Source organism: Tasmannia lanceolata, unplaced genomic scaffold (assembly GCF_043159265.1).
Source record: "Tasmannia lanceolata isolate RefF3 unplaced genomic scaffold, GAP_Taslan_0.1 ptg000015l, whole genome shotgun sequence".
Lineage (NCBI taxonomy): Eukaryota > Viridiplantae > Streptophyta > Magnoliopsida > Canellales > Winteraceae > Tasmannia > Tasmannia lanceolata.
The window spans coordinates 51,016,892-51,029,134 of record NW_027518692.1 but is presented as its reverse complement, the minus strand read 5'-3'; the positions used below and the strand labels follow the sequence as shown (position 1 = coordinate 51,029,134).

Here is a 12,243-nt window from a genome sequence, read left to right as displayed (position 1 = left end):
TTGTTGCTTTTAGTAGTGCAAATACCATTTTTTGGTACTATGCTGCTGCCATTATATATTGCAGATATACTCATTCTATCAATATTTACCATCTATTTTGCACTCTGGAGCAGATTTTGGGCCATTGGTAAGCTATGGTAAGGCCTATTAATTGTATAATTGGGCTCAATCATAGCTATGGCCCATATATGCGGTGCAGTAATGCTGCATAATTATTTCTTGATGCCAAGCTGTTGGTTTTGAAAATCCTTTCCTCTTATATTTTGAAAAAGTTTTACTTGGAACATTCTAAAGAATGAAATGGGACCCATCACATGCATGTGTCGGGCCCAGAAGAAAGGGTGGGCTTGCTGGGCTTTAAGGTATGCATTTATGCAAGAAGCGCAAGCCCAAGCCCAAACCCAAATGGTTTGTTTGAGAAGATTCTGAATCACCAGTGGTACTCCCCATCTACATAAAAGTGTGCACATTGAATCTTGGTCACTCTACTATAGGGACTACTAGTACTTGTTTTGATAATGGCAGTACTCTTCATTTATACCTTCTTTAGTGCCTGTGGATAAAGTTTTGGGAACCATAGCAGCCTCTAACAACCAACTATGGAAGTGTAAAATAAAGAGACGAGTGCCATTATCAAAATAAGGAAGCATGGACAGCATCTCATCATATATCTTCATGCATCCTGACACACATACGTAAAAATTTAAGTTCCTTCAAACCTTGAAGCATTTGCTTCTCCCAAGTTATAGCAGAAAACAATGGCTTTTGGGTCTCTATTTGTTTTTTTGAGTCCCTTCAACTTTCCCTCACTATCACTTGAAATGACCAGAGAAATTGTTTAACCTCAACAGCTTCATGTCACCCATTTATAATACAAAACATTGAAAAGACAATGGGAATTCAACTGAAAACTGGTTTTCCTATGATCTTTAATTAGGAATGAGTCATATTTCAAGACATTGCATAACAGAGGCTCATCTTAGTACACCTTAGAAGTTATCAAGGAAGAATCTTGCGTCTTCGTCGGGGAGTCTCCCTTCTCACATACATTTTCTCCATTTCATTCAAGGGACGGCTAGACCCATCTGGCAAGCTCACAAACTTCCAGCCACCACCACCTCCACGTTTTTCACGTCGGCCCAGCTTCTCGACTGTGAAGTTCCACCCTTCGGAGGAACGCCTCCTGCTGTATTTGTGGCGCTTTACTTCCCCAGCCATCTGAAATCAAGCCACATAACAATACATAAAGATTTTAAGGAGATTGATGATATAGTAAAGAAAACAAATTCCAATGTAACCAGATAGTGGGATGACTACTAGCATGATAGAATCCACAGCTACTGCCTTTTTCTCATTTCAATAGTTCTGTAAGACTGAGTGATGTGAGTAGGCTCACCAACTCAATTCAGTTAAGGCTCTGGTTGAGGATAACCCAATTCAACAAAAACTGAGGGAACTCGATCAAATACTCGGAGAACACAAAAATTAAACAGGTGCATGGCGAAATAAAATGCGAGCACTCAGAGTAGAGAAGGGCATACTATTTTAACTTTGAAACAGTCAATTTACTAACACTGCAAATTTTGAGTTGACTCAAACTTAGGCTATTACTGTCCTTTTTTCTGAAATAAATTTGGACCATTTCTCGATTTGTGCTTGTTATCCTTGCACAGGGGCCGTGCGAATCTTCTCTGTATCATTACAATTCTATCAGATGTCTCCGAAGAGACAAACTTTACTGCGGACTAGATCTATCATTGTCTTTAAATCGAGATGAGTGGTTCAAACGTTAATACGGACTTGGGCAGGGGAAATTAGAACTTACTTTCTTCTTGTTGAAGTTCATCCTTTGCACAAATTCTTGATATAGCATCTCATCTTCCTTCATCGATATTTCATAATGAACCTCATCAATGTCTCTGGTGGTGCCATCCCAGCCTTCAGGCATGACCTTAAAATCAGGTTTGTAGGGAAGTGAGGCTACATGGAATTCCCTATCATGTGAGTTGAAAAATCTGCAATAATAAACACCATGGAAAACAGCTGAGTTATTCTTTCAGCAAAACAATCACCATTCCAAAGCTATATTATAAGGTAATTAGTACTCAGATGATCAAACCTTAAACTTTATACAAGACAGAATGTTTCTCTAAATAGAAGTAATTTATCAATGAGAATTTGCAAAGATAATAAGTCGAAAACCCAAAAAAAAAAAGCAAAATTACAAGAGGTGAAGAGGGTAAAGAATTCCCAAAATAGATTTATGATATCAGAAAGTTGCAGATAGATTAACCTCATTATATATGTTCAGAAGCAAACTATTTTCCAATATAAGAGATTTATGCAAGTTCTAAGTATGGGTTAGTTTCAATTTTTACCTCAAAAAGAATTTAACCATCTTTAACCAAAATATTACTGAAGCATTACGAACAAAATCTACATATTGAGCACAGTAGAGTCCATAACGTCTGTTTGTGCCAACTCATGCAATGAGTCTAAAAAGGAGATGAACAAAATAGGAAAAGTGATCTGTCCATTCCAACAATTGGCTACTAGCAGGAAGACAAAGCAGCAACAATAAGTAAAAATTAACCTATCTTATGAGTTGAAAACCAATAGCGCTGGGACAGGGTAGTGCAATTTACATGCAACTCACAATGCACAAGATCTCATTGCATCAAGTCGAGTATGCTGTTTTAACATGTAAGTTTTGGTACCTTAATCTCCTGACCAACCAGAATCAAGGTTTTAACTTACCAAGAAGTAATCTTAGTCTTTTGCTGTTTTGGTACCTTAATCTTAGTCTTTGCTGTTTTAACATTGCATCAAGCCTAAAATATAGAGCAATTTGACTTACCAAGAAGTGATAAAAGCATGCACAAATGTTGAATTAAAATGTCAACCATCTGAAACAACATGCTGTATTTATGTGGTATGGTCAGTTAAACCTCAACTAGTTTGGGACAAAGGCTTTGTTGAGTTGAGTTGAGTTGAGGTCAGTTAAACCTGTTAATTGTATGGTGTATTGTACAACACCAGTGTGGAGGGCCAGAAAAGCTTGTCCCAATATATATCCACAGTTTCATTAATGACGTATGATAATCAAGGTTTCACATTTCAGTTTCTGTATGTGGTTTGGTCACCCTAGAAATGGAAACATGCCGATTCGGAAGGAAATTTTGGTGGAAATGCTGTAAAATCAGGGAAACGAATGGAAACATACGCATATAACGGAAATTTAAGATGAAAGTTCAGAAAATTATAGAATAAGCACAAATACACACTAGAAACCACCTTATAAGCAAGATAACCATCCAAAATGGTTTAACATCGAATACCTAGGGCTTGTCTGGATGCCGTGAATTTGGCCCTTGGATATAGATTTGAAAATCCAAACCCAAAATTGGCATTTGGCCCCACTTTAATGTGTGGAGTTGGATTTGAGCCAGATCCAAACCATTTCAAATTTAAGAAATACTAAGCAAGAATTAGATTAGGAAATATGTTTCAATTTCAAAATTAGCAATTAAAAACAAATAAATAAAGAAGAAACAGCTATTCATATGCTTTTCTAAATGAGGCATGAAAACAGGCTCAAAGAATAAAATCTCATCTCAGAAATAAACATTTCCTCCAGCCAAAATAGGAGTTAACATTGTATCAAGTTGCGAGTTCCTACATCAACACACTCAAATTTAAATTAAGTAGATTGGCATTTGATAGACCTTCGAAACAAAGGAAAATTCTTGATTTGCAGTATAAAGTGGAGAGCATTGCTATCATATGTTTTTACATAGTAAAGTGCATAATAAGGTGGTTATTTGACTCCTTAGTGGAGGATGTTGGAAAGTGAGAGAATTGAGTATTATCACACATTGTTTCTGTTATGTGTTTGCACATATAAGAGAGGAAAAGGTACCCCTCTCATTTGTTGTAACTTGTCATGGCTAATTGTGAGAAATTTGAATAGAATGAAATTATAAAAAACTTCTATTTGTCAAAGCTCCAGTTACCTTAAATCAATTCAATAAATCTAAGCACTGTAGGACTACTTAAACCCTGGGGTAATAGGAATTTCAAGCATACATAAAGCAAGGGATCAGACATCATTGCCTGCAAAAATAGTGAGATTTGGCATCAGGCTATGATACAGCGGGAGCTTCCTCTTATAAGTGCAGTGGAGGTTTTCAAACAAAAGAATTGGTAGGTAATAAAATTCAATGGTTCCTATAGTTATGAGGGAAATATCAACTAGTAAAAAAAAAAGCCTCAAATGTGGTACGAAGAAGAAGAAACAAGAAAAAAATGAACAAAAAAACTGAAAGGGCAATAATTATAATAATAATAGAAGCTTCTCTAGATCAAAGAGTCAGGATCATCGTATGGAGATGATTTTCGGGGTACAACCTAGTTACATTGTGGCCCAACAAATGAACGGTTTGGATCATCCTATGAAGTGGGCCCACTGTACTTTTTGAAAAATATTGGACTTCACACCACACAGTAAGCAGCGTTCTGTTATTTATATGTGCTTAATCTATTTATCTCTATCTACTTTTTTATTTGGTGATTTGATGTATTTCACTGTTAAGTCTACTTCACGGATCCTCCGTGACTTTTTTTCACTGCGTTATCAGGTTCATTTGAGCGAAACAGCAGCAGATGCTGTGAAGCAACTGCTTCAGGACTAAGCTGATAATGATCTCACCAGTCTTTGTTCATGGGCAGACCATGTGAAATGCCAGTATCACTGGCATCTCCACTTCATTACATCGATACACCCAATGACCTCAGCAACTACCAGTGTCACAGTGAGTTCTGCTTACCTTCAGACAACTTCTTACCTATGGAATTCATCTTCTCAGTGTAAACCCTTTCAACTCCTCACTATACCCCACAGTTCATAGAGGTGGATGTCTTTTATCTTTCTGGACACTTCTACATGTCAATATCCTTCAAGTAACTCAAAAATGCTTACTCAAAAACATATGGGCATTTCTATTCCCATCTTTGCTGAAGGATCTTCACAGGAATTTGTCTATTTCACATGTTGAGTTATAAGTTCGATTTCCCTGTATCACTTTTTGTCAATTTCTTTCATGCAATAGATCTAAGTTTGGGCATCTGCAGTTTCAACCTTCACCTTACCACATTGTCCTTGATCTTCATGGTTCTTTTTGTTTCAATGGGGCGATTTGGATCAAGATGTGAGCTTCTTCGTGTTGTCTTCTTTTGGCATATCTGTTGCAATTTTTTTTATTCTGGTATTTCAGCGAAGCTTGTTGAGGCCACCGATTTCAAGTTTAAAGTTCTTGTCTTTGTTTATGAATATGGTTTTACAACCACGCCGATGATTTTTTTATAAAGATTCAATGATTTTTTTTTTTTAAATGTATAAAGATTCAATGACTATCACTGCGATTAAATTAGACTGCAGTCTGTATCCAATTCATTATCACTTGTGTGATCTTGATAAGTTTTCTTCACCTAAGATGACAGAACTGTTGGATCTGAATCCTCATTCTTTTATGGATTTTTGGGGACGCCCAAATGGAATCACGCCAAAATGTTGCTTGGAGAAACACAATTACACAAGTCAAGTCAGTTATGCTGTCTTGGAGATGATATTTGAGAAGAGGGTTTCCTTCCTTTCTTCCTTATATGAGTACTGAACAGGTTGAGAAGGTTGAGGATTGTATTGGATCAGAAGTAAAAAAATGGTGGCGGCTCTTCCAGAAGGTGGTGAGTCTTCTTGTGAACATGAGATTTTATTAGGAAGAAGAGAAAAATGAACCAGAATTCGCCAAGAAACTCACATCACATCGTACGTGAATGATGCATTTGGGACTGCACACAGGACACATGCATCCACATAGGGAGTAACAAAGTTCTTGAAGCCTTCTGGTGAGGGATTTTATGAGTTACAAAAATATTAAGAACATGAGATAAAAGGAATAGAAGAATGAAAGAAGAGTTAGCCAAGAAGCTTGCAAAACTCGAAGTGAATGATGCATTTGAGACTGCACACAGGGCACATGCATCCACATTGGGAGTTTCAAAATTCTTGAAGCCTTCTGTTGCGGGATTCCTTTAGCTAAAGGTAAGATTCCAATTGCTTGTTATCGTCCAATGAGCATTCTGAATTTTTAACAACTTTGTTAAAGACTGCTTGTCTGCTTTGATGTATAAATCGAAGTGTATGTGAATCGATGTTTCGATCATATATATATATTTTTCAAATTGATGCTTTTCTGACAAGTGTTTTAGTTACCTTTTAGTTGCTTGAAGATTTGCATCAGGTTTACATTATTTTCCAGATGGGTTTTAGTTACCTTTTATTTGCTTGAAGATTTGCATGAGGTTGACAATACCATTTATTTCCATCGATGTTCTTGTTTCAAGAACTTGGCTATCTGGTGTAGTTGATCTAAACAAAATATCATTCTCATATTTTTGTCGGTATTTTTAAAATGCGAGATACATGAGCTGCTTGCATAGGGCAGTCGTTAATCGACATAAACAGGGGATATCTCTATCTTTCTTCCTATGCCCAAAGGAGGACAAGGTGATGAACCAAAGTGCCAAACTTAACACTGCCTCCCCAACTCTATTATACCATTTGGTCACCGACAACTCCCTATCCTTGAATAAAACAAGACGTGAAAAGATAGGGGAAAGCGTGCCTTAACCGGAACACCACCTAACCAAAGACCTACCAAAAACCTCACTCCCTCCCCCTTACCTAATGGAAACCTAAAAGTCAACAAGACCTTCTTTCTAACTTGACACACAGACCTCCATGCTCCTGACCCTTTGCTTTGTACTAACTCCCTACACTCCAACCCTCTACAACCCTCCCCATATTTAGACACGATGACTTTTCTCCAAAGACCCTCCTCCTCAAACTTCAACATCATTTCCCCAACAATGCTAAATTTCTAGCAATCGTGTTACCCAAACCTAAAACCCTTTCTTAGTTTCTTTCCTTTGCAAACCCTCTTCCAATACACCAAATGCTTAATCTTCCTTCTTCCTCACCTCCCAAAGGAAATGTCTTCGGAGTCTCTCCACCTTATGAGCCACTCCCTTTGTCATCTTAAAAAGGGGCATAAAGTAGATGAAGAAATTTGATAGGGCTCCCTTCTGAGCACTACTCTCCCACCAAAGGATAAATATTTTTTCTTCCATCCCGCCAATTTCTTCATTTGCTCAATCACCGGAGCCCATAAGGTCTTCGACAACATGTCAACGCCAAAGGGAGACTGAGGTAGGACATTTGAAAAGAATGCTTCGAACCGACACAAGATTAGACATGAGAATGTCACTCTCTCCCATTCACCAATCAAAACGCCCATTCTGAAGTTGTCATCGACCACCACATCCAGCAATCTACTGAATACCTCACCCATCAGTGTAAACAAAGGGGAAAGAGAATCACCTTTCCTAAGGCCCCTTGAGCTAAAGAAGGAACCCACCAGCTTCCTGTTGACAATAAACGAGGAGCAAGGGTTCGAAATACACAATCTGATCCAATATATCCACCAAACTTCTTCTTTGCACAATAGGACAACACTTTTCTGTGTATACACACACATATCTAATTTTATATTCTAAGCTAATCTTAGGCTTTTAAGACAAGAAATAAGACCTTTCCCACAGTCCATAGGAATTTCCTAATCACAACTAGAAAGTTAAAGCAAGACCCACAACTTCTCATATACTGTCATAATATGTGAACGGATCCGATTGAAAGTTGAGGGCTTTCTCTCATCTTCAGATAATATTTGAAGGACTTAAGATTGTATATTACATCAGCAGTAGACTCATGCAGTCATTTACAAGTAGTTATGACATATCTATACTTACAACATTGAGGGAAAATGCATAGACATAAGAGTATTATATTTCTTGGGGGTAGTATTGTATTTTCATTTTCATTTACTGCATATGTATTAAATGGGATGGAATTATTGTAATTTCATGTACACCTTAATAAGAACATACTTACGACTTTGTTACAACTGCTTGCTTCTCTAAGATTTCTTCTTTCTCCGCAACCATTCCCTGCTCCAACTCCAACTAGGAATGGTCAAGGTTTTAAATTTTGGTTTCAGCTTCGGTTGGAAATTTCGGTGGAGATCCTATAGAATCACGGAAACGTATGGAAACATACGCAAATGATAGATGAAACTTCAGAAAATGTGAGAATAAACACAAATACACATTTACAAACCATCACATAAGCAAAATAATCATCCATAATGGTTTAATAACATCAAACACACATTTCGCATGTAATTCATATAAATATGTATATGAAGTACATATACCACATTTCACATACAATTCATATAAACATAATTATGTAACATGTCTGATATATTATACCACTATTGCACTTACAATTTTGGTTTCGGTATGCGTTTCGATTTCGGTATCATTTCAGTGGGGATAGAAATGGAAACATTTCGGACATTTCGTGTAGGTTTGAGTGGAAATTTAAAACCGTGGGAAAATTCTAACGATTTGTAGCTTAATCTTTTGGAGTAATTGGTTGTTTCACATGGTCTAACGATAAAAAGCAACCTAATATAGGGTTTATTGTTTCTTAGAACTTCCTTGTACTCTTATAGGAGTACGAAAGAGAGAGAAAATTGTGGAGCCAAAGTTAATGTAACAGAGATAACAAAATTCAAAGACTTCTTACTACTTGGACATTCACCTCTTCTCTTACTCCTCTATATGTTGATAAACACTTACGCAATCAAGATCATAAAGCAATGATCTAGTGATTGTACTCATTCTAATTCAACGAGGCATGCCATCATTGCGTAGATGGGTCTACCCTTTGGCCAATCCAATCTATTCACCACGTTGAGCCCTACTAGAACTGCCAATGGTCCAATAGACATCTTACAGAAGGATCTTAGTTCTTTGATCAAGAACCTACACATGGACAAGAAAAGAAAAATATAACCAATGTGAATTCAATGGCTAAGAATTCACTTGACCTGATACTTGAGACTGTAAACCAGCGCAATATTTGGATCTGGAAAACCCCAGGTTCACTCCATCATGCATACATTCCAGAACCATTAGAAGTGTGGCCCACCTATCCAACACATGAAGGCTTCACTGTACTATAATGGGGCTTGTGCCCCACTAAGGTACTAAGTCAGTAAGTCATTTTTCCATGATCACATCCAATACAATCTTCCACAAAGCACATAGAGGTTGGTTGTCATTTCATATAAGGGATTCCAAGTCACCAAGAAGTCCTAAGGAGGAGCCCACATCTTAACATCTCTGCATACATAATTCATCGATTGAGGCCCCAATCTCTTGATGAGAGTCCAGACTATCGATCGACAACAAACCCTCAATCAATTAGAGGACACATAACAACAACTCCTACTTTAAATTTTAGCAAGTTTTCCCTTGCGTTTTCATTCTTTTTCTAGGATGATTCCTTAGCAATTTATGAATTTAAATTATTGTGATTGATTCTATTATAAAAGCAACACACGCTAGGGTTCTAGGCGATGAGTTTTAATTATTTTATGATTGAATTAGGCTTTGTCTAAGAAGAGTTTTTATTCTTGTTTTGAATTAAGAGTAGCATTTGACCTTCTCTCCTTGATTCCGTGATTCTTCTTGTGTAAATATATTGCAAGCCAAATTCTATATCCTCGGACTGTGTTTCTTGATTCCGCACTACATTACTTTATCGGCATGTCCCCCTCCCATCCTAAACCTAACCCCAGACAAAAGTTAAGCCCTAACCTGACAGACCACCGCCATGCCCTGCACGCTTTCCTAACCTAGCTCTATGCAATCCACCCAACCCACCCTCCACACACACACACACACAGAGAGACATAAATTCTGTAGGGAGATGTAAATCCAGACAAGATTTTGTACATACTGTAGGGATATTTACTTATACAACCTGAATTTCAAAAGAGGTCACGTAGTAATCAAATCATCCAAAAGCAACTAGAATAATAACAATAAAAGACTCAACCTATCTTTTCATTGATGTCAATAGTTTCGTTCCATGATGTTTCTCAAGAAATATTTGACAACATAGCCTCCAAGCCTCTAAAGCATATAACTAAATTAATGTCATTTCTTTTACTATTTGTCCACAGCCATAGCAATTCCCTCAAAAGATAGTTACCAAAATTGCAACACTGCCATCCTCTAATCCATTTATTCAAACAACCCCAAAACCAACCAATAGCACTAACTACGTTACAAAAGAATAAAACATAATAGAATCCTAGTAAAGATGCATAGAAATTAAACAATCAAAACAGTCAAGATAGCTTTTGCATTATCAATTAAACATAAGAGCAAAATTATTCCTTACTCAGGGCAAGTATCAAGTAAAAGCTCGACAGAATCATCCAACGGCCGACCGAGCTTCTTCTCTTCCTCCTCCTCAAGTTCCTTCAACCACAAAATCGCATGAACTCTCTGCCTCATAATTCTATAATCCTTAGCCAATCTCTCCACAGTATACACCTCTGGATTCTCCTTATGTAATTTATACATCTCCGCCTTCTCCGAATCCTTCAAATATGAACCCCTCGCTCCTGGCTCCCTAACCTGTTTCATCAACACACTCATTTCCTTCATCCTCTCATTCCATCCATCCACAAATGCCTGGCTCTTCCTATTCTCCTTCTCTAACAACGCCGCCATGTCATCAAACTCCTCTTGCGGCTTTGATAAAACTGCCATGTCATCATTGCCATTTGATTTCACTTTACGCCCAACGGCTTCTCCGTCAAAATGCTCTTTCGTCAGTCCAGTTGACCATGACGAAACGGAATCCCATCCGAGATCGGGTATTCCGTTCTGATCGGTTTTATCAGCTTTTTTTGATGATCCGATACTCTCCCATCCTTTGTCCCAATCGTCATTTCCTCCACCCGATTTCGAAGAAAATGTGTTGATCAGATCTCTGAAAGGTCTAGAGACAGAAACCCTAATTTGTGGATCTGTGAATGGGATTTTTTTTAGGGTTAGGGAAGTTGAGAATCGGTAGAGGATGTGGTGGAGGTTTTGCATACTTACTTTGTTTCTGATCTTTGATTCTGTTCTCAATAGGATGGATATGAGGTTCTTCTTCCACGAGGAGATTTTAAAGAAATCAGAGCAGTTAGGGTTTTTGAGATTTTCGTCAATACAGTCATGTGATTTATTGAAGTTAGGGTTTTTGCTTGATCACTTGAGCATTAGATACAACAGGTGAGAGATGGGTTGATAGCAAAACGGGAGTTTGTTTGGAAGATAAAGACGGAATACCATGTTGTGACACGTGCTCGTAAACCCACGAAATAAAAAACAAACAAAGGGCATTGATAAATTCGCACCCACTATAGGATAATCCGCGCCCCAGTCACGGTAAAAATAGGAAAGTCTGCCACGTATCCTCCTTTAAAGGTGTGCGAATTATCCTAAAGGGGTGCGAATTTATCATTCCACTTTCCTCTTTTTTTTCAAAACTAAGTTCCATTCTGGAAGGGTTAATCGAAATTCAAATAATAATGTTTGTTTTTCCTTTTTTTTTTAGTATTTTACATATTTAAGATCAACCTTGTGATCCAGTTCGTGGGAAGGATCAATCCTCCCTTGTAGGGGTGTAACCTAAAAAAAGGTCAGATTGGATTTGGCGTGGTTTGGGTTGGGGTTTCCTAACCGAGTTGAGTTCGGGTTGAAGTTTTTGGGCAACCTAACCCGGGTCACCCGAGTGAGACCCGACATTTATTTTTATTTTATTTTTAAAAATAGTTTGCACTGAACTTAAAAACTCAAGGTAGGGTTAGAGCTTGGGTCGAGGTCGGGATGGAAAAAAGGGTTCTTTGGGTTGGATCGGGTTGCATCGGGTTGAACCTCGTTGGGTTGGAACTCGGGTCGGATCGGGTTTGGCTGGCCTCAACTTGACACAAGTTGCACCCCTACTCCCTTGTGTAGAAAGACACACTTTCTTAAGCATGTTTCTTCATTCATTTCCATTGACATTAACATGTGCACCTACAAAAAAAAACCACTGACATGTGCTTATATAAAGCACTTAAAGATAGACATATAATTATCTTGTAATAAGGATATGAATAATAAATAAATAAAGACTAACCTAATATTTACCAGTATCCAAATCAATCCTAGTTGCTTAATCTAGTCCAATGCCTAATTTACCATCCAATGATCAGAGATCTTACAAGATCTAATATA

At 37.6% G+C, this 12,243-nt stretch overlaps 1 protein-coding gene and 1 non-coding gene across 2 annotated transcripts; both read right to left on the bottom strand.

Moving 5' to 3' along the window:
• Positions 1-696: 696 nt before the first annotated feature.
• On the bottom strand, positions 697-11,153 carry GCD1 (ribosomal protein L20). The gene is made up of 3 exons (XM_077396746.1): positions 10,373-11,153; positions 1,826-2,015; positions 697-1,218 (listed from the first exon to the last, which is right to left on the bottom strand). The coding sequence occupies exons 1-3, from the start codon at positions 11,074-11,076 to the stop codon at positions 1,000-1,002; spliced, it is 1,113 nt and encodes a 370-aa protein (XP_077252861.1). The 5' UTR covers positions 11,077-11,153; the 3' UTR covers positions 697-999.
• On the bottom strand, positions 1,628-1,730 carry LOC143847700 (U6 spliceosomal RNA). Its single transcript, XR_013235216.1, has one exon. It is a non-coding gene; the product is annotated as a U6 spliceosomal RNA (small nuclear RNA).
• Positions 11,154-12,243: the final 1,090 nt, after the last annotated feature.

Bases quoted from the DNA above. Each gene is read 5' to 3' on its own strand.
- GCD1 (XM_077396746.1), bottom strand. From the start codon at position 11,076: ATGCAAAACCTCCACCACATCCTCTACCGATTCTCAACTTCCCTAACC. The intron at 2,016-10,372 runs GTAAGGAATAAT...TTATTATTGCAG, and splicing joins TTACTTGATACTTGCCCTGA to ATTTTTCAACTCACATGATA. The intron at 1,219-1,825 runs GTAAGTTCTAAT...GCTTGATTTCAG, and splicing joins TGAACTTCAACAAGAAGAAA to ATGGCTGGGGAAGTAAAGCG.